This window comes from Entelurus aequoreus, linkage group LG03 (assembly GCF_033978785.1).
Source record: "Entelurus aequoreus isolate RoL-2023_Sb linkage group LG03, RoL_Eaeq_v1.1, whole genome shotgun sequence".
In the NCBI taxonomy this organism is placed as follows: Eukaryota; Metazoa; Chordata; class Actinopteri; order Syngnathiformes; family Syngnathidae; genus Entelurus; species Entelurus aequoreus.
Window position 1 is genome coordinate 77517688 of NC_084733.1, and position 22602 is coordinate 77540289.

The window sequence follows — 22602 nt, forward strand, 5'->3', positions numbered from 1 at the left end:
TGTGTATTTAATTTATATTTGCATGTCTCATGACACATTATCTGTATGTGTTATGGGTGCATTTCTAATAGTTATTTGTGTGCCACGTTGTTCCAGACCACAGCAAACATTACCCAGCTCGCAAAGATTGTAATAAATCCATTAGAAGACAGACTGCCGTTTCCTTTAACTTGGACACACACTTGGCCATTCTAAGCCAGTAATTTCCAGGAGTTATCTTATCCTCAGAGAAGCCTACATTTTACTAATGTTTTACAATGTTGTAAAAATGTGTAGAATAAATAATACATTTTAACATGTCTGTCAACAAAGATTTGCGTTAGCCTGCGATTGTGTTTGTATTATTGATCCAATATGGCTCAATATTTTGGGTTGCCGACCCCTGTCCTATATGGTCTTCATGCAAATGCTCAGCGATAATCTTTGTGCATCTATTCTCCAGAAGAGGGAATATTGGAATAATGTACAGTCCAAGTATTGCACAGGATAATTTTCAATAGGACAGTTACTCACACAGTGGTCACTATAAATAGCACGAGTACAGAATTACTGTCAAGCAGTTAACCACATAGATCATTCATAATCGACCTCTGGCAAACAAACACACTGCTTTTACTCTGGGAAAAACTAAATATATATTGAAGATACGGCATATGTCGAGTATATACAGGACTGTCTCAGAAAATTACAATATTGTGATAGTTATTTATTTTCTGTAATGCAATTAAAAAAAACAAAAATGTCATACATTCTGGATTCATTACACATCAACTGAAATATTGCAAGCCTTTTATTATTTTAATATTGCTGATTATGGCATATAGCTTAAGAAAACTCAAAAATCCTATCTCAAAAAATTAGAATATTTCCTCAGACCAAGTAAAAAAAAAAGATTTATAACAGCAAAACAAAATCAAACATTTGAAAATGTCAATTAATGCACTCAGTACTTGGTTGGTAATCATTTTGCACGGATTACTGCACCAATGCGGCGTGGCATGGAGGCAATCAGCCTGTGCCATTGCTGAGGTGTTATGGATGCCCAGGATGCTTCAATAGCGGCCTTTAGCTCATTTGCATTATTGGGTCTGGTGTCTTTCAGCTTCTTCTTCACAATACCCCACAAATTCTCTATGGGGTTCAGGTCAGGGGAGTTGGCAGGCCAATCGAGGACAGTAATGCCATGGTCAGTACACCAGTTACTGGTGGTTTTGGCACTGTGGGCAGGTGCCAGATCATGCTGGAAAATGAAATCATCATCTACATAGAGCTTTTCAATAGATGGAAGCATGTAGTGCTCTAAAATCTCTTGGTACACAGCTGCTTTGACTTTGGACTTAATGAAACACAGTGGACGAACACCAGCAGCTGACATGGCTCCCCAAGCCATTGCTGACTGTGGGAACTTCACACTGGATTTCAAGCAACTTGGATTTTGCTCCTCTCCAGCCTTCCTCCAAACTCTAGCGCATTGACTTCCAAATGAAATACTAAACTTGCTTTCGTCTGAAAACAGGACTCTGGACCACTCTGCAACTGTCCAGTGCTTCTTTTCCATAACCCAAGTCAGACGCTTCTAGAGATTTTAGAGCACTACATACTTCCATCTGTTGAAAAGCTCTATGGAGATGATGATTTCATTTTCCAGCATGATCTGGCACCTGCGCACAGTGCCAAAACCACCAGTAACTGGTGTACTGACCATGGCATTACTGTCCTCGATTGGCCTGCCAACTCCCCTGACCTGAACCCCATAGAGAATTTGTGGGGTATTGTGAAGAAGAAGCTGAAAGACACCAGACCCAATAATGCAAATGAGCTAAAGGCCGCTATTGAAGCATCCTGGGCATCCATAACACCTCAGCAATGCCACAGGCTCATTGCCTCCATGCCACGCCGCATTGATGCAGTAATCCATGCAAAAGGATTCCCAACCAAGTACTGAGTGCATTAATTGACATTTTCAAATTTTTGATTTTGTTTTGCTGTTATAAATCTTGTTTTTTTTACTTGGTCTGAGGAAATATTCTAATTTTTTGACATACTATTTTTTAGTTTTCTTAAGCTGTATGCCATAATCAGCAATATTAAAATAATAAAATGCTTGCAATATTTCAGTTGATGTGTAATGAATCCGGAATGTATGACATTTTTGGTTTTTTTAATTGCATTACAAAAAATAAAGAACTTTATAACAATATTCTAATTTTCTGAGACAGTCCTGTGAATCGATCTACCTTCTCCATACTTATACAGTTTGTTGCTTAATGTGCATTTCTTACACCTAAAAAGTTTTGAAAAATAAGTCCCTCATCTTATCAAAAGTGCTGCAGCTAGCATATTTTAGGCCCTTTATTTAACAAGGCAGCCAAGCCTTCAATACCGCTTGCATGATTTGAAGAATTACAGCATATCCAATACTACTTGACTGCAAGCGGCAATGAGTGGACCTGGGAGTTGCTGATTTAGCAGCACATTTACCTTTCCCAACCATCAGTATAGTCAGATTTAAGGCATCATCAGCTGAAGTATTAAAATCCAGCAAAAAAAACCAACAAACATTACTCATTCAAGCAATGACAAAGTAGTGGTCACTGACTTTATGGTTAAGAGGCAAAAGCTGCATGTACACCAACCAACCGCAACATTGTCATACCAAAAGCTTTTTTTAATATTTTGGTTACCTTCGCTTAATGAGGCAAAATATTGCATACAGCTGTGCAGCATTGTACACGGCTGAAAACTACAGTCACAATATTAATAAACATATTGTTAGGCGAATGATTCGCTGACAGTGCCAATCTACACTGGAAATGGTTATCTTTGTAAAGGTAGACTTAATACAGCTCTTGTAGTGGCTCTCATTAGGCTGTTCAAGTGACAATGACAATTTAGAAATTTGAAAGATTTTATTCTTTAAGGTTTTGAACTTACTAAATTGAGTTTGACACGTGGGTTCTTTTTATGAACGCTATTTGTGTATAGAATAATACACCAATTAATTTGTCAAGTTAATCATGAAAATGTATTGTAGTTTTTAAAATATTGAAATATTTCGAATGAAAATACATTTGTCTATTTTTTCTTTAAACATTGATAAAAAAAAATACTTTACTTTTTTTCCCGCAAAAATACTTTTACAAAATACTAGTATACGTATGTCTTTTGTTCAACAATAACTTCTACAGTACTTCTAATCTGCTTGTTATTCAGAAATAAATAGAATTAGGTGCAGTATGGTATGTTTTAAAATTGCCTAAAAAGTTACATTAGGAACATTCCATGTTTACATTTACAGTTTAACAAGTCCAAAAAGGTGCAAGAAGCAAGGTTTTTTTATCCATCACCTTCTATATTGACAATTTTAGTAAAAAAAAAAGTGTTATCTCCTGTGTTTGTCACCTTTTTATTTGGCCCAGAAAATAGAGATTGGGTAAAAGACAATTTTGATAAAATAAAAATAAAGATGTTGAAGGAATATAACTAAAAATAATTAATACAATAATTAACGAGATTAAAAATGAATGTATAGACTCCAGTGGCCATTCCTAATAAGGTATTTACATAATAACTTACATTGATGTACTTTTGGAGGAAAAAATACTAGGAAAACATTTCTAAAATAATATTTAAACAATTAAATTAACTATTAAATATTGTTGTTCTTGGCGTCATAATCTTTGAGAATCAACTTTGCCTTGTTCATTGTAAACATGACTTAAAACTTGATATGACCATAATTTAACTGCACTGCCTGATAATGATGACTTTTTATAGTTATTGCAAATATTTGAAAAGACAATCAGTGATACTATTGTGACAATAAAGCAAGTGGAGAACAGCATACCATAAAGCGTTGTGACATGAAGTGTATTTCTTTGTGTAGCTCTTAACAAAAGGGGTAAATAAACACAAGGGGAGGGGGCACTGGCTGCAAGCATGTCAACATCAGTATCACACCGGCTAACGTTAGCAGATGTGTGACATAGACAAGGGAGGCAGCCAGCAACACTGCTGCTAGCTTCCACCGGGATTACAATGTTAAAAAACTAAATGGCGGCATGACATGGCGAGTAAATCCAAGATAACTTACCTTTGGCTTGTAGAGCCACTTTCGAAAGCGGTTCATCACCACCTTCCTTTGTACGGAGCACTCGTCTTATCTTTTCCGGCGGTACCTGTGTTGTCTAACAGCCTTGCTCGGCTGCTAAGCTAGCTAGCAGCGGTGGCTACAGTTAAAAAAAAAACACACTAACGCAATGTAGGGTAACTTGTCCTATTGGTAACAACACAATGTCCAAGCATAGACTACGAAGGATATTCGGAGTTATTTCCACATTTCCAGATTTGCTGTCAGTCTCCCAGGTCCGACCACTTCCGAAGTCCTGAGCGCACAACCAAGAGAAGAGCGACTACTGCGCCGTCCACTGGATGACAGTCACATTGACAACATTCACCTCCCACTTTCTCAGGAAGTGATGCGTTCATGGACCGCCCGCAAAACATCGCAATGCACACAACAGACGCGTTGTTATGACAGGGCAGAATTCGTTTTTAAGGATATATCGTTGGTTTTGAATAAGAATCGTATACCTTTTGGCATAAACTGATTTTAGATTAATGCGTACGCAACCCCGAGAAGGACAAGCGGTAGAAAATGGATGGATGGATGGGCATGTTACACGTTTTGGTTGTGTGATCCAGAGATACGTGTCATTACTTAAAAAATAAATGTTTTTGAGAACAATGACACAATTATTATGTACATATTCAATGGAAAGCAGATTACGGTAATCAGATTTCTACATCGTGAGACCATACCGCCCAAAACATGTTTTCATGTGCTCTCACTAATCAGCTTTTCTCTGCTAAAGCCCCGTAAACGTGAAGTGAACGGACCTATAGCTTTACCACAACTAAAATAAGAGCGTATGGTCCGATTTTAATGATACATTACTTCAAGATTTGACATTTAGGTCTGTGATTTCCTTTCGAAACAAAAATTTCCAGTGGATTTGGAAGGCAGCATACGGATTTCGCTTACGTCACAACACACTACGTCATTTGTGTTATGGCAGCTAACAAAGGATTTGGATCTTGACACTTTGCCAATCCAAAACAGATGTGCCACACTCGTCAAATTATAATAATACGAAAATAATATTGCACATTGTTTTTTTTATTTGTAACATATTTCCCTTTCATACATTTTTGTTAGGCGTCCAATTCTGTTGATGATTGTTGCTAGGCAACGCATGACCATGACAACGAGGAAAACAAACCGCAAATTGTTGTGGAAAAACGTCTTTCAAATCCTGTTTCGTTTTTTTTGTTTTTTACAAAAAAGAGGCGGATGTATTTATTTTCATGTATATATTTAGTGTGACAAATTGTGTGTTCAGTTGAAGCGTTCAGATTGACAACCTTTTCAAACATTCTGTGTGGATGTAGAATGGCAAAAAACTATGGATCACTTGTCAAGGAGGCCATTGTGCTGCTCGACAAGTACACCGCTAGCAAACACACCACAGAAGACTTTACTGAAGATGCTACCAAAAATCTGCAGGTATGACAATAGGATACAAAACAGAATAAAACTAAAGATGTTAAACAACACTTAAACTCCAGATTTAAATATAGACATTAGAGTGAGTAATATTCTAACACAGATAGGGCAAGTATTGTACAACTACAAATGCTAGTGACTTTTGCAGAAGATGGAAACTTATATAGAACAATAGTGACATGAAAATACAAATGTTACTACATATATTTTGTAGGGTCTGGAGGCTAAGGATAAGGAGTTCCTGATTGTTGTGGTCTCAGGATGTATTGAGCATAAAAAATTATTGGACATAGTCATCGACCCCTTCTATGCCCACAATCCAAAACACATACCTAAACAACATCGCAGCCAACTTACAGGTAATTTCAATCAGCTATTTGTTTTGGTTTTAAAACACTTTTAACAGTTTGTGTTTTTTTTAGTGATCTGCTCCCTCACCATATTTCACCTTGATGACCTCGGACTTCAGGTTTACAGCAACATTGTCAGCTGCCTGGACTTTAGGAGCATGCACACTGTAAGAAAACCGTTGCACTATAAAGACAGTCCAATGAAAACATTCTATATTATACAATATGTGCTGCCCTGATTGTAGTTCCTCAGGTTCTTCTTTGAACACCTCACCACTTGGATACAAGATGAGTGGACTTGCATGTACAATGCTGAATATGTGATGGCGCACTGGATTGATCCTCTGCTAAGGTGACGAAAGCATTGAAGTTAGCGGTTTCAAAAGTAAGTTACTGTACGCATACAAAGCCACCCTTTTTGTCCTTTAGAAGGCGCTCTAAAATTGAGACACTCTTGGAGAAGCTTGAAGCTAGAGAGAGGGGAGAGAGGGCTTCACCCAAAACTACAGAGCCAGTGGAATTCTCTTTTTCAAAACGTAAACCACATTCTCCACCTCAGCCTACACTCAGCCCACCACCGGAAAAACACAGAGCAGTAAGAATGCTTTATAATATACACATTACATTGGGGCCATACCCCCGAATCAGTGCCATTTGTTTGTTGTAAATCTCTACAGTAACTTACATTTCTATCTTTTTAAAACATTAAATCTGATAATACAGAACTACTCAAAATATGTAGATCTTAAGCAATATTTTGTACAAGACTGTATGATTTTGCAAATACATCACATAAAGCCACAGGCCAAGTATGCTGATAGCATTTTGACACTAGGCACATCAGTGGTTCAACAAAATATGTATTAAAAAAAACCCAACCATCTAAGTAACAGGAGTCATGACGGAAGGCCGTATTTTTGGCCTTCCCATGACCTGCAGATGATCTGAACGATGCAACTTTCTGGACTATATGTGACTTTAGGAATATTCCCAAATTTTCACCAGAAGTTGGATAACACTCCTGAGTGAAAACCCCTGGAGTCGTCATCGTTTTCTTTTTTTAACTAAAATGAACTAAAATATAGTTGGGATAAGGAGTGACACAAATATTTTTTTAAATTAAATTAATCACACTTTTGAATTTCGATTAATTGTGATTAATAAGGGTAAATTACTTGCTTACATAGCTTAAATTAACCTTAAAAAAGACCCTAATATTCAATATGTTTTACACAAATGCAATTCTATTGTCAGAAGGTCATAAACATTTTTTATATTTTTCACTTGAATGCATGTCATTTATTTGCTCAAAACTTGGCAACAGTTTCATCTAAAGTCCTGCTGTCAGGGTGTATTTTGAAGTGAAATTTGTGAGTGAGCACACCAGTCTTTGCACTGAGGTACAATATGCTTTGACCTGATCACTGACCCTATAGCAACCTGCTTTGTCTTTCAGGTATACATCCACGGTTAAGGTAAAGAAGCATGGACAGTCAAAATAAATTGCGTGATCAATCTGCAACTATACACTATTAACACAATCACATATTGTGATTAACCAAATGCATACTCATTTTTGACAGCCTTTAAAAAAACATTTCTGAAGAATTTAAATTATTACACATCCTGTAAAAGCCTAATTTTAGGAAGCAGGACAGGCATAATTTATACATTTTTTTCCCCTGGGGATGCAAATGGCACAGATTAATGGGATTGTAGGTGGGAATGTGAGTGAATGATTTTTTGTCTATATGCGTGTGTGCCCTGCAAACATTATATCGGGTAACCTGCCTCTCAGCTGGGATAGGTTCCAGCTTCCCCATGGTCGTGGAAGATGAATGGACACGGAACTATTGCTTGCATTTTGTGACATAGTTATTACGTTTCTTTATGATGGATGTACAGTATATACTTCTGTACCTTTTGTAGGTACCAAACAGCACATACAAGATTGGAAAAGATGTACAAATATTAGAAGAGAACAAGCAAAGGAACCATCAAATAATGGAGGTACTGTAGTGCACATTTCACTAGTCTGACAAGGCATTTTAATTGACATCCTGTCTGTTCTCCACAAAAGGATTTGCTGCATGAGGCAACTACGACATCATTCAGATGTGCAAATCCCAAAAAATCTGACCACCCAGAGGTATGAACTAGCTCCCGCACTGTGTAGATTCAAAATACAAAACAAGTGTTCCATATGCAACACAGAAAGTAATATCCCGGATAAAAGAAGAGTTGGACTCAAAGCTCAAGTTCAATTCAGAACACAGATGTCAGCCTTCTCCTGTTAAGGTGAGCACTAAGTATTCTCGGCTAGCAACATTAGTAGATTATAATTTAGTTGAAGAAATATCAATTTGCAACTTACTTGTTAGAAAAAGTGGCCAGTGAAACTCAACAGTGCCACCATCCTGCGACAGAGGGCGCTATATGACCGCAAGGTGGAGGAGGAGCTCCAGAGGTAACTGAATGCAGAATGTATGAAAGTCAATATTATATTACAAATCAAAACTTAAAATCTGTTAATATCTTACACAAAATGACCAAATAAACACAGTAAAGCCATGACATTTTCTCAAATAGTGGCCTCACTTTGACAGACGCTATGTCTGTTATTACTATATGAGAAGGGTTGCTGCCAACACTGAATAATAAACAGGGCACACTTTGTTAGAAGGGCTGGTCGACCCAATTTTTTTTCTTTTTTAAAAATAATACTTAATATAACCTGAATTGAATTTAAATGTACGTTCGTGAGTAATGCCAAAAATTGCACAGTAATTTAATTGTCATAAATAGAAATACTGTATATCCTGCTTAAAATAACAGAATACAAATATTTATTTAACAGAGCTTGGGCTTAAGTCAACCTAAATCTTTATGAATTAAGTATTCAGCTTCATGAGAGTGTCATCAACATAAAGATTGATGAGAATTATCAACTCCCTGAAAAATAAATAGTGCACATTGTTGGCAGGCCCGGCTGACCCTATCACCTGTTCCCCTACCATCATGGAGGATTATGAATTGGTTGGTTGCCTTTTTTTAAATTTGTGTGAATATTTTTTTAACAATTTGACTCAGATCTAAATTTAACATGAACATTTTTTTGCCCAAAATATTAAAAAAACAGGATAAAATAAATAACAGTCTTTTGTCTTTTAATCACCGCAGCGAGACAAAAACACATTTTATACAACTATGTGTTATTCTCTCATCTGTGACAGAGCAGGAAAGGACTGGGAATACATTTGCCGTAAAATATATTACAGTAAGCACCTTGTCATTCATGAATTAACATTTTTAAAACTATTTTTGATTCTCAGTCGCACGGGGCAAAGTGTTTCCCCTTTATTTTGTTCTTAAACATCGAGACAACCCGGCTCTCTGTGCCAAACTTCAAAAACCTTTGACCTAAATCATTTTATCTGCCACTAATACAGCAGACATTGCATATACAGTGCATCTGAAAAATATTTACAGCGCTTCACTTTTTCCACATTTTGTTATGTTACTTTCAAATGCTACAGAACCACATAACGACAATAAAAACATTTTGCAAATGGAAAAATACAAATAAAAATCACACATACAAAAGTATTCACAGCCTTTGCTCAGTACTTTGTTAATGCACCTTTGGCAGCAATTACAGCTTCAAGTCTTTTTGAATAGGATGCCATAAACTTGGCACACCTAAATTTGGGCTGTTTTGCTCATTCCTCTTTGCCCATTTTTCTTTTGCAGCACCTCTCAAGCTCCATTAGGTTGTATGGGAAGCGTTGGTTTTCATCCGTGATGTCTCCGTAGACTGCCGCATTCACCTTTCCCTCTATCCTGACTAGTCTCCCAGTTCCTACCGCTGAAAAACATCCCCACAGCATGATGCTGCCACAACCATGCTTCACTGTAGGGATGGTATTGGCCTGGGAATGAGTGGTGCCTGGTTTCCTCTAAACATGACACCTGGCATTCACGCCAAACAGTTTAATATTTGTCACAACAGACCAGAGATTTTTGTTTCTAAGGGTCTGAGAGTCTTTCAGATGCATTTTGGCAAACTTTTTTACTAAGAAATAGATTCCGTCTGGCCACTTTACCATACAGGCCTGATTAGTGGATTGCTGCAGAGATGGTTGTCCTTCTGGAAGGTTCTCCTCTCTCCACAGAGGAATGCTGTAGCTCTGACAGAGTGACCATCGGGTACTTGGTCCCCTCCTTGACTAGACTAAGATGAATGCAGCAATATACAGAGACATCCTGGATGAAAACCAACACTACCCATCAAACCTGATGGAGCTTGAGAGGTTCTGCAAAGAGAATTGGGCAAAACTGCCCAAAGATAGGTGTGCCAAGTTTGTGGCATCGTTTTCAAAAAGACTTGAGGCTGTAATTGCTGCCAAAGGTGAATCAACAAAGTATTGAGCAAAAGCTGTGAATACTTATGTAATGTGATTTTTTACATTGTCATAATTGGGTATGGTCTGTAAAATTTTCAGAACAAAAATGAATGTGTTCCATTTTAGAATAAGGCTGTAACATAAAAAAATGTGGAAAACATGAGGCATTGTGAATCATTTCCAGATGCACTGTAGGTAAAACTTACATTCATGATGGAGTTTAAAGACAAAGTTGGTCTGAATGGAACTACTGAAAATGATATTATAGTTAAATATATCCACATATAATGTCTTGCAATATTATTTAGGGTGCTACTTGTCAATAATACATTTTACAAAATCGTATTAATCCAAAATAAATTATTGAGAATAATGTTGTTTTTTAAATACAATCTTTATCTGCTCCCCTTTTGTTTTTTTTAATCTTTTTTTTAAAAAAGACAACATTTTTAAAATATTTAATGTGAACATACTGTATATTGTACATCTATTTTTATATGTATAAGCATGTACATTTATGTAATAATAATTTTCCATACATCCTGTGTGGAGTTTGCATGTTCTCCCCATGACTGTGTGGGTTCCCTACGGGTACTGCAACTTTCTCCCACCTCCAAAGACATGCACCTGGGGATAGGTTGATTGACAACACTACATTGGCCCTAGTGTGTGAATGTGAGTGTGAATGTTGTCTGTATATCTGTGTTGGCCCTGCGATGAGGTGGTGACTTGTCCACGGTGTACCCCGCCTTCCGCCCGAATGCAGGTGGGATAGGCTCCAGCACACCTGCGACCCCGAACGGGACAAGCGGTAGAAAATGGATGGATGGATGGAATTTTCCATAATTCTTTTTACATATTTTTGTGATAGATAGATAGTACTTTATTGATTCCTTCAGGAGAGTTCCCTCAAGAAAATTAAAAATATATACATATTAACTCATCAAGACACTGTGGTGACTTTTATCTAGATTGTTTACTAATCAATGGACGCTTAAATAGAGCAGTGGTTCTCAAATGGGGGTACGCGTACCCCTGGGGGTACTTGAAGGTATGCCAAGGGGTACGTGAGATTTTTTTTAAATATTCTAAAAATAGCAACAATTCAAAAATCCTTTATAAATATATTTATTGAATAATACTTCAACAAAATATGAATGTAAGTTCATAAACTGAACATCAAATCAAGTAGGCTATTCCATTCATTACCATAAACCCAGAGTTTCCCCAATGCCATGATGGTTTGACCCTCACTAAAATGTCTGTCAAAAAGAACTGTGAAAAGAAATGCAACAATGCAATATTCAATGTTGACAGCTAGATTTTGTGGACATGTTCCATAAATATTGATTTATTTTTTTGTGAAGAAATGTTTAGAATTAAGTTCATGAATCCAGATGGATCTCTATTACAATCCCCAAAGAGGGCACTTTAAGTTGATGATTACTTCTATGTGTAGAAATATTTATTTATAATTGAATCACTTGTTTATTTTTCAACAAGTTTTTAGTTATTTTTTATGTCTTTTTTTCCAAATAGTTCAAGAAAGACCACTACAAATTAGCAATATTCTGCACTGTTATACAATTTAATAAATCAGAAACTGATTACATAGTGCTGTATTTTACTTCTTTATCTCTTTTTTTCAACCAAAAATGCTTTGCTCTGATTAGGGGGTACTTGAATTAAAAAAATGTTCACAGGCGGTACATCACTGAAAAAAGGTTGAAAACCACTGAAATAGAGGACCCTCTCTTTGGAATAAACTACCACCAGCTCTTCAATTCACAACTACATTTTATTCTTTTAAAAAACAATTAAAGGCATGTTGGTCTCAAGTGAACTGTTTGCTTGATATATACAGTATATATGATATGTATTGTAGTTGACTTGTCTATTCTTGCTGCTGTAATAATCGTGACGTCTTGAGGGAGGTGACTTTACAAGACCTCCCTTACCTTTTCCACACATGTGTTTTGCTTTACATTGTATATTATTTGCTTTTATGGTGTGTGTGCAAATAAGAATAATTGAAGAATTAGGAACGGGAAACATAGGCCCAATCCGGTGTCCTGTTTGTCCCCAGAAGAGAGCACACTGGAAGGAGAAATAAAGAGTACCGGAAAATTAAAGTGTTAGATTAAATTAATTTCTTATGAAAAAAATTGTTTTGTTTTTCATAAGATTAAGTTTTCGTCTAACTTTTTGGAATGCTAACTGACAAAAACTAGGGTCGACCTCACTGCTCTAAAGTAGAATACAAACCGGGCTCGACCGCTATAGGAGGAAATATTGTAATTGGAAAAAGTAACTACAACACAAAAAAGTAACCTTAAAAAACAAACAAAAAATAGAATCTTCAAATGGTATGTACTTACTTACTGCTGAGTTCCATTTGCCCTTATGTTGACAGATTAGAAACGCTGGCGAAGGGAGCGCACGAGTCCTCTTCTTTTCATCAATGGCAAAAAGAAATGGGTGAAAAAGACCAACAGGAACGGTTGGCAAAGATTGACCAGAAACATGCAGAAATCCTGCTTGGACAATATGAGAAATTTATCAGCCGCACAAAAGCAGTAGAACTTAAAAAGAAGTCTGCTCGGCTCAAAAAAGAAGAGGTGGGTGCACAAACAACTCATGATGACAGTGCAACATGTACAGTGTCTTCTCAAAGGTCTTAAAGTCGTTAGTGTACAGCTTGATAGAAGTATACATCTACGGTCCTCTGAAAGTAAGTAATAATAAATACACAGATATTGTCTAAACGGCTGAAAACACAAGTATAACTCATCGTGAACCAAGTTGTCCAAATGTCCAAACTGTGTCCAAAGTGTCAATATTAAATATTTCACTGCCTTAATCCTCTTGGGCATGGAATTGACCAGAGCTGTTACTGGAATTCTCTTCCACGATCCAGGAGGGGATCATACTCTGTTTCAGAATGTCACGGTATTTGTTGATTTTCTCGTTGGCGTCTCATCTTGTCAAACCGCATCTCCACAGAGCAATCATGCAGCCCCAGGCCATGTTTCCACGCTGCCATGTTTGAGTTTAGGCAAGACACAATTATCTTGGTGCTCACTTGTGTTGCCAGCGATTTACACAATGGGTGTGTGTTAACTCCTTTTTAGCAGATAATAAATATTTATAGCTAAACAAGCTGTACATTGACTACTCTAAAGTGCATGTATGTACAAGTTTCCTACAGTAATTCCCTTGAAAACAATATACTGTAATAAAGACAGTTGCTAAAATGTGAGGGCAAAACTCACTTTTCTGGCATACTGAATGGTGTCCTATGGTGTCTTTCTCCCAGGCATCTGAACTGACTCTGCAAAGGGTCCAAAGAAGGTTGCAGGAGGTAAATGAAAAGAGAGACTTAGTGCAACAAGTATCAGAGAACTGTAAAAAGAACCCCAAAGAAGCTAAAGAGATGATGATGAAGTTCAAGCAGAGTGTTGGTAAGCACGCTACACACGGTAACACCATATTTCAAAGCGTAACAATCATTTGCTTTGGGGTTCCTATTTGAGATAATAATTTTTATTCTATCATCACAGCAAAAGACATAACAGGGCACAGTCAAACGCTCCTCCTTCAAGCACAAGAAGAAGCCCGGGCAGAGCTCAACAGGAAATTTCACACCATAAGTGAACTCCATACCATTGAATATGTTCCTCTCATTACGTTTAAATATTTTGATGACACAGAGGTGAGTAAGAGATCATATGGTGGCCCACCACACATAGATTTGGCTTTCCCCTCACTGAGAAACACATTATAATGGGACTGTCTGTTGATGTAGCATGCCATACACAGTAGGTTAGGGTATATGTATGGAAGTATTATTGTAGCAAAATTATTTGCAAACGTGTATCTCAATCTATGCGGGTGTAATCAAATGTGCATGCATGTGTACTAATTTGTGTCTGCACACCAATCTGAGTGTGTGCATTCAGATCCGCGTGTTTTAAAGTGTCTGTCTCTCCCTAATCATAAAGAACCCTCGATAGGCTGTCTACTTACATGTGACTTTTGCAACACTTCTGCCGTGTACAATTTCAGCGAGCGCATCCAGATTTGTGAGCGTGTAATACAATTCAGAAGTGTGTGTGTGTAAAATAATCTGCGTGCGCGTATCTGAGGTGTGCCTACATTTAACCAACCACGGAAGACACCAGGCAATTTAAACCACTCAGAAACAATGTACAGCTGAGTTGTGAAAGAGAGACCTCAATACCCGCCTTACATTGTTTCTGATTGGTTTAAATCGTGTAGTGTCTTCCTTGGTTGGTTAAATGTAGGCACAGTGGATTGATGGTACGGGGATGGCCATGGCACGTTAGGAAGACTATGTCTTCCGGCTGGCCTGGGAACGCCTCGGGAGGAGCTGGACGAGGTGGCTCGGGAGAGGGAAGTCTGGGCTTCTCTGCTTAGGCTGCTGCCCATGCGACCCGACCTCGGATAAGCGGAAGTAAATGGATGGATGGATATTTGATGATCGATCGTTAAAGAAAAATAAATGTTACATTTAAACATTTTAAGATTTAATTAGTACACAAATAAACATTTTGTACCACATGAACACAAGTACCGAAAATTGGTACCGTTGAGTACCGGTATCAAATCACAGGTACCGGAAACTGGTACCGTATCAATTCAAATGTGAACGGTACCCATCCCTATTTGTCAGACATGTTTTGTAATGGTATTCTGTGATATTTGCAAGTAAAGAAATGCTAGTAAATCAGTTGAGGAATATTGTGTAAATTATTTGTTAACATGTTCTGGTCAAGTCCTCAATTACAAATTGATTAGCAGGCTGAATATTACATTTTATTAATTAATAGGGAAGGTTCAAACATTGCCATGCAGCAATATGAAGACTATCGAGTTGTACAACATGTAATGTACAAAATATCAGAAGCATTTATTCAGGTAGATATATCACAGATTACAGCTGGGATAGCCTGCAGGCCCCCCATGACCCGAAAAGGGACAAGCGGTAGGAAATGGATGGATGGATATTACCAAACATATTTGATAATCAAAGCATGATCGTAACAATCCACATGTTGTGTTATTTATGCGTGAAACTGTTCTAAACATGGAAGTGTAGCTCCTCCTAAAGCAGTAATGCAAATTCTGTATTTCTACAAAATACAAAATCTGGCAAAGACACAACACACGGTAGGTTTTTTTTTTTTCTTTTCATTAAATCGTGTTTGTCCTTTTTGTGTTGAGCTGTTTAAAAAAAGCATATTTAAAACACATTTCATTAAAGGAAATTAATTGTCCGTTCATGGTGTTAAAACTTGACAATATTCCGTCCGGGGTACACTTACCGTATTTTTTGGAGTATAAGTCGCTCCGGAGTATAAGTCGCACCGGCCGTAAATGCATAATAAAGAAGGAAAAAAACATATACAGTAAGTCGCACTGGAGTATAAGTTGCATTTTTTTGGGGAAATGTATTTGATAAAACCCAACACCAAGAATAGACATTTGAAAGGCAATTTAAAATAAATAAAGAATAGTGAACAACAGGCTGAATAAGTGTACGTTATATGACACATAAATAACCAACTGAGAACGTGCCTGGTATGTTAACGTAACATATTATGGTAATGTTAGGATCCGCTGCTCAGATCACAGTTTGTTTACTTTTTAGTGTCACGTGTGTTTTCAGCACCTTGTTTTTGTTTCTGTTGCCATGACGGCAGATTGTACTCACCTGCCTCTGGTTAGCGTTCGGGACGCGCACCTGTTGCCCGAGCGCTAATCAGAGGGCTATTTAGTCTTTGCCAAGGCCTCACTCGGCCTGGCTTGCTAATTTGCTTATATGCAACAAGTAACGACTTCTTCGATTCCTGCTAGCTTTCATGCTATATTATTTTTGCTTGCTAGCTCCCATGCTAGTCCCTTCGTTTTTGTCTTTTGTGCTATGTACACGTCTTTGTTTTTTCCCTGCTATGATTTATTTGCTTAAATAAATCATTTTCCTACCTGCGCGCTGTGTCCGAGGCCGTCTGCATCCCCGGGAGAACACCTCGCACCACGATGCGACCCCGTCGTTACAGTAGCAAGCCAGCAAGAAAAGGTTCTCCCGCAGCGAGCACGTTGGAGGAGATGGACGAAGGTGCGTGGGAGGTGTTGCGAGCGATGGAGGCGGAGACGCTTCGCTATTCCCCTTCGGAGCGCCAGGACCTGTTATGGGGTCCTAACGGAAAGCTGGTCCCAATCCACTCCGTTTGGCCCGAGGACATTGCCACACCTCCGCAGTACCGGACGCGTCAGCGAAGATGGAAGCCGCCCAAAAGGTCTTCACTTTGCTGCCAAGACGCGCCACTCCCTCAAACTCCTCCACCGGTACACAGCAAGCTACATGCAGCCCAAGCTACCCCTCCTCAGATGTTTGGCAACCCAATTGATCACTTCGCCAAACATTTTTCCGACTGGGCTGTCAGTCACATGGACAGCGGCAACAATGACGTCATTCCATTGGCGCCCCCTGATGAGGTAACTCCGCCCACTTCTGATGACGTCAAGATTCAAGATGATTTTTTTCCATCTTCTACTCCTTTTTGTCAGCCGCTTCCTATGGACGTTAATTCTAAAATAAAACATTATCAGGACATTTTTTTACAAACACGCTCACCAGGTTTGTCAATGTCCTCCAGGACTCAATCTCCACCCCCAGTGACTTTTACTCCGCCCACAGCACAGATTTTTTCCCCTTGTGCTCCCACCCAATCTCAAGTGGGGGGTGAGAATAAACATTTTGGACATTTTAAAGGGGACGAGTATACCCCCCTCCTGGCCTCCCTCCATCCACCCTTGAAGACGGTTCCAAACCACAAGGAGCGCGTCTGGTATCCGCTTCTTGAGGGGGGGGCTAGTACTGGGAGCTGTGCTAGTGGGGTGGCACAACTACGCTCAGCCAAGCCACAACCTCCACCAGTTTTTCGGCGTGCTAAGCCGCAACCTCCTGCTCGGCCACCGCCACCAGTCCTTCGGCGGGCTAAGCCGCAACCTCCTGCTCGGCCACCGCCACCAGTCCGTCTGCGTGCTAAACCGCAACCACCTGCCCGGCCGCCACCACCGGTTTTTCGGCCTGCTAAGCCGCAACCGCCAGCTAGGCCACCTGCACCTAAGCTAGCGCCAAGGCTAAGGCTAGCACCAGCTCCACCACAGGTTCCAGTACCTGCACCTCGGCTGGTTCCCACACCAGTACCTGCACCTCGGCTGGTTCCCACACCAGTACCTGCACCTCGGCTGGTTCCCGCACCAGTACCTGCACCTCGGCTGATTCCCGCACCAGTACCTGCACCTCGGCTGGTTCCCGCACCAGTACCTGCACCTCGGCTGGTTCTCGCATCAGTACCTGCACCACGACTGGTTCTCGCGCCAGTACAAACTCCTCGGCTGGTTCTCGCACCAGCACAAACTCCTCGGCTGGTTCTCGCGCCAGCACCGACTGCCACGACAGCGACTACTGCTGCCACGACAGCGACTCCTGCTGCCACGACAGCGACTCCTGCTGCCACGACAGCGACTCTGGCTGCCGCGACAGCGACTCCGGCTGCCGCGACAGCGACGACGACGCCACCTCCTGCTCCGGCTGCCACAGCAACGACGACGACGCCGCCTCCTGCTTCCACGGCGACGGCGACTCTTCCTGCTGCCACGGCGACATCTGCTCTCTCCTCGTCTCCAGTGGGCCTTCCCAGGGCGCCGCCACCTTCCTCGCCCTTATCGTTGTCTCTGCGACCTCGAGTGGTCCGGCTGCGCAAGCGGAAAGCAGGTCCCCGCATGCAGCCCTCGAGGTCAGTGAAGGGACGCCAGTGGCGCAAACAGCAGCGACATCCAAGACTTTGTTGCAGGACTCAGAGGCTGCTGAACTTCTGGCGCCACTCACGCCCACCTTCTCGGCGGCCACGAATGTGGCCTTTCCGTGGTCGCCCGCCTCGCCAGCGGCGGCGGCGTTCCATTCGCCGCCGCCACCTGACCCTTCCCCGGTGGATTCGGGGACACGGGGCCCGGCGACCCACCACCAAGTCCTCCCTCCGCCCGCCCTTGACTCGTGAACTATTGCTGGGTTTTTTTGGGTTCCAGTTGTTTTTTTGTCTTCAAGGGACATCTGGAATCTGTCCTTTTAGGGGGGGTACTGTTAGGATCCGCTGCTCAGATCACAGTTTGTTTACTTTTTAGTGTCACGTGTGTTTTCAGCACCTTGTTTTTGTTTCTGTTGCCATGTTGGCAGATTGTGCTCACCTGCCTCTGGTTAGCGTTCGGGACGCGCACCTGTTGCCCGAGCGCTAAACAGAGGGCTATTTAGTCTTTGCCCGGGCCTCACTCGGCCTGGCTTGCTAATTTGCTTATATGCAACAAGTAACGACTTCTTCGATTCCTGCTAGCTTTCATGCTATATTATTTTTGCTTGCTAGCTCCCATGCTAGTCCCTTTGTTTTTGTCTTTTGTGCTATGTACACGTCTTTGTTTTTTCCCTGCTATGATTTATTTGCTTAAATAAATAATTTTCCTACCTGCGCGCTGTGTCCGAGGCCGTCTGCATTCCTGGGAGAACGATCGCGCACCGCGATGCGACCAGGTCGTTACAGGTAAGAGTCATTCAAATAACTATAACATATAGAACATGCTATACGTTTACAAAAAAACAATCTGTCACTCCTAATCGCTAAATACGATGAAATCTTATACGTCTAGTCTCTTACGTGAATGAGCTAAATATTATTTGATATTTTACGGTAATGTGTTAATAATTTCACACATAAGTCGCTTCTGAGTATAAGTCGCACCGCCGGCCAAACTATGAAAAAAAACTGCGACTTATAGTCTGAAAAATACGGTATTAATGATGAAAAATTGTATGTATCTGCAATTACTTGTGATTAATTTTGAGTTAACTATGAACAAAATGCAATTATTGCAATTAAATATTTTAATCGTTTGACAGCCCTGAAATTAATTTGTTGTTTTTCTTACTTTTCAAGTTTTTTACTCACTTTATATCTTCTTAAATCTTCTCTTCTACAGCATATATTACAATTACATGCATCACAGCCAAATATGCTAATCCTATGATGCGATCATCTTGCACTCTCTCCAACCGCAAATAGTAATGTAATAACACTGTCTCATGTTTTACCTTCTTCTTTAAGCATGCGGGCCATGAACTGCTAGAAGAGATGTCCCACGTCGAGCTGAAGGAACGCCTGTTCTTCATAAAGGAAGCAGAGATGAACGAGCAGCAGAAGAAGCGAGAGTGTATCCTGGAGGAAAAACAGAAAAAGAAGCAACTGTTGTTGGATGTCGAGGACACCATCAGCCTCCACAATAAAGCCAGGGAAGCAGCTACTACCATCAGGTCAGCAAAATGTGGTGCTAAAGACTCAGTTTTTGAGGAAAACAACACATACTGATCTTGCTGTATTGTAGAAAAGAGGAGGAGAAGGAAGTCAAGCTAAGATTGCAGCAGACTCGAGAGGAGACGTTCTCGGCTCTGCGAAAAAAGTGTGAGGAGGTGAAACTTAGGTGCCACAAACTGAAGCAAAGTCAATTGAACAAGACTAAATGTTCAAAGCAGGTACAGTAGCATCATCCTAACCTACTAGTAGGCAACCAAGTATGACATGGCTTGCTGTCTTTTCTCAGTGTTACTGTTAAGATTATTATAGTGACAGTAAATATATTTTCTTTGTCTTTGTTTTGATCGGATGGATTCAAGAAGATAAGCTGGGAAGACATGGAGCAGCGCTTAGAGCAGTATGTCGAGAGGAAAGACCCTCAAATTGTTTCTCAAAAGGGAAAATTTAAGAAATAATGTTGAGTTTTAGGTTAATCATTTAGCATTTAGCACATAGCACATTAAAAACCCCAGTTGGCCAAAGTCCGGTACATTATTTAAAAATAATGCAAAGCACTGTCACATTTACATTTCAACACAGCAGGAAGAATAAAATACTGCAATAGCACTTATATTTTAAAGGAAAATAGCGTATAGTTCTAACTTATATCTGTCAGTAGACTCCATATGGAAGCGCTAAAAACTACAATATGGCTGACAGAGAGAAGATGCGGTCAAAGTGGAGAGGCACGTAAATAAGACCGCCCACATACCGGTGCAGCCTGAAGAGACGGTCAGAAAGCGGCTTAAACACGGTCTGTAAAACATAATCATGCAAACTTTTGACCAAAGAACCACCATTACATGTTATGTAGACCACAAGGTAGTCTTATCAATGTAGAAAAGAAATCATAATATGACCCCTTTTAAAGAAGTGCGTAAAGATATCACATACAATTCTAAAATATAATACATGAAATAAAATGTACAAAAATATGAAATAAACGACCAAGATATCCTGCCTAATTGGATTTGAATGCCATGGAGTAAATATGTTTTAGTCTAGATTTAAACTGGCTCGGGGACTGGGAAGATCCAATAGGACAGTGATTCTGAAACTGTGGTACACGAATCACTAGTGGTATGCAGGCTCAATCTGGTGGTATGCCAAATAAGTCTGTATATATGTACTCTATATGGAGTATCATTGTTGAGGATATGTGTGCATTGTGTGTATTGTTATAGTGACCAAAATATTGAATATACTTGTTAAATAAAAACTTTGCCTTGTTTTTAATGGATACTTAGGCGTACTACGCTACTACTGTATTTCAATGTTGGTCATTATCGTGGTACTTGGACAGCTAATTGTTTTCTGAGGTGTCCTTGTGAAAACAGTTTGAGAACGACTGTAATAGAAAAATAAAGGCTATTCAACAGTCTAGGCCATGCTACTAAAAAGGCACTCTCTTCCCTGGTTTTGAGCCTAGGCCTAGGCCACCTCATCGCAGGGACAACCATTCACACTCACATTCACACACTAGGTCCAATTTGTTTAGTGTTGCCAATTAGCCTATCGCCAGGTGCATGTCTTTAGTGGTGGGAGGAAGCCAGAGGACCCGAAGGGAACCCACACGGTCATAGGGCGAACATGCAAACTCCACACAGAAAGACAGAGCCCTGAAATCGAACCCAGGACCTTCTTATTGTGAGGCACGCGCACTAACAACTGCTCCACCGTGCTGACCACTTAATAAAATAAAAAATTATGAAAATGCAACATTTTAAATCCGACTTTACCGGCTAAAAGTATTGCCAAAACAAATGAATAGTGTCCAAAGCAGACCTAGAAAGACTCTTACATGCCTTTGTCTCCAGTGTCCCTAGACTATTGCTACTGTAATGGTCTTCTCACACATGATTCTTGTCAATCCACCTGGTGGAACAGCCCTCTAAAGTGTGATTATTCTTTTTCAATTGCAGACTAATGAACAGATTTACTCTGATGCAGGTCTTTGGAAATGCTTTGGGGATTCCATATTTTCTTAGAATTGAGTGAATCTAAAAGTTTTTGTTTCCGCTTGATATAAAAATGAAACTGTTACTATCACAACTTGATACTTGATTTGATTGTTTCTTAAGCCAGAAAGTTGCCATTGAATTGACTATAGTTTTGTGTCATGTCTGTTATTTGCTGTTTTCTACAAAAAAACCTGAATAAACATATCCTTCAAATCTTGAGATTCCAACATTTTTAAGACTCATTTTCAAAGACTATTACAAATCAACATAAAATGGCAGAAAGACAATAACTGTAATGTTTGAGTAGAAATCTGCTATATAAATAAAGTACCATTTATTTAGTACAATTTGAATATACATTTATTGAAAGCTAACGTTAGTAGCTAAACTTTGCTAAATTGTTATCATTAGCTAACCACACACAAAGCTAGTGTACGTTACGTCCGGGCATAGTTAACGTGCTAAACGCTGTGAGAGGGCAGGAATTGGGATATCATGCTTACAGTATACAACCTGCCCGGTCCATTCCCGGCTTCCGTTAGCCCGGGACTGCAAACAATCTCTTTAAAAAACAAACTACAAAATAACAATGCAAATTGTTTCAAAACTACATCACAGAATAATACTTTATAACAGCACTATTTAACAAAATTGTTTAAGAGACCCTATTTCCATAAGGGGTTGGAGGGTGTTTTTGGGGAGGGAGGTGCAGACTCCTCCCTTCACTGTTTTTTTTATTTCCTTTGTCAGAGTTAAACAATAAATAAATAAATACAAATAACCCTGTTACGCAAAAATTGGGTTTTTTTTGGGGGGTGGGGTGGGGGGGCGGACGACGATATGGGTTTAAATTTATTATTATTTTTTTTTTTCATAAAGAAACATTTACATACA

At 39.7% G+C, this 22602-nt stretch overlaps 2 protein-coding genes and 1 long non-coding RNA gene across 10 annotated transcripts in view; 1 reads left to right on the plus strand and 2 right to left on the minus strand.

Moving 5' to 3' along the window:
• Positions 1-4448, minus strand: part of LOC133646891 (lateral signaling target protein 2 homolog) — an 83991-nt gene extending 79543 nt beyond the window's left edge. For 3 of the 4 annotated variants that reach the window (XM_062042785.1, XM_062042784.1, XM_062042781.1), the window contains exon 1: positions 4094-4448. In XM_062042785.1, the coding sequence (XP_061898769.1) occupies positions 4094-4129 (36 nt within the window). In that variant the 5' untranslated portion in view covers positions 4130-4448. The remainder of the gene's footprint in view (positions 1-4093) is intronic. The other variant, XM_062042783.1, reaches the window with a different exon arrangement.
• Positions 4449-5311: 863 nt separating this feature from the next.
• LOC133646893 (cilia- and flagella-associated protein 99-like) lies at positions 5312-21825 on the plus strand. 4 transcript variants are annotated; one of them, XM_062042795.1, is made up of 15 exons: positions 5312-5566; positions 5781-5925; positions 5989-6083; positions 6162-6268; positions 6346-6511; positions 7846-7926; positions 7997-8065; positions 8131-8214; positions 8298-8383; positions 12733-12937; positions 13636-13780; positions 13880-14031; positions 19502-19707; positions 19779-19926; positions 21670-21825. In XM_062042795.1, the coding sequence occupies exons 1-15, from the start codon at positions 5453-5455 to the stop codon at positions 21733-21735; spliced, it is 1869 nt and encodes a 622-aa protein (XP_061898779.1). In that variant the 5' UTR covers positions 5312-5452; the 3' UTR covers positions 21736-21825. The 4 variants fall into 4 exon arrangements, with proteins under 4 accessions (XP_061898779.1, XP_061898775.1, XP_061898777.1 ...); XM_062042791.1 differs by having other exon boundaries at positions 20068-21820; XM_062042793.1 differs by having other exon boundaries at positions 20071-21820.
• Positions 8326-22344, minus strand: LOC133646894 (uncharacterized). Of its 2 annotated transcripts, XR_009825376.1 has the most exons (7): positions 22212-22344; positions 20460-20503; positions 19760-19842; positions 19489-19612; positions 13592-13650; positions 12698-12767; positions 8326-8387 (listed from the first exon to the last, which is right to left on the minus strand). It is a non-coding gene; the product is annotated as an uncharacterized LOC133646894 (long non-coding RNA). The 2 variants fall into 2 exon arrangements; XR_009825377.1 differs by lacking the exon at positions 19760-19842.
• Between the last annotated feature and the right edge of the window lie 258 nt (positions 22345-22602).

Bases quoted from the DNA above. Each gene is read 5' to 3' on its own strand.
- LOC133646893 (XM_062042791.1), top strand. From the start codon at position 5,453: ATGGCAAAAAACTATGGATCACTTGTCAAGGAGGCCATTGTGCTGCTC. The intron at 6,269-6,345 runs GTGACGAAAGCA...TTTGTCCTTTAG, and splicing joins TGGATTGATCCTCTGCTAAG to AAGGCGCTCTAAAATTGAGA. The intron at 13,781-13,879 runs GTAAGCACGCTA...CTATCATCACAG, and splicing joins GAAGTTCAAGCAGAGTGTTG to CAAAAGACATAACAGGGCAC.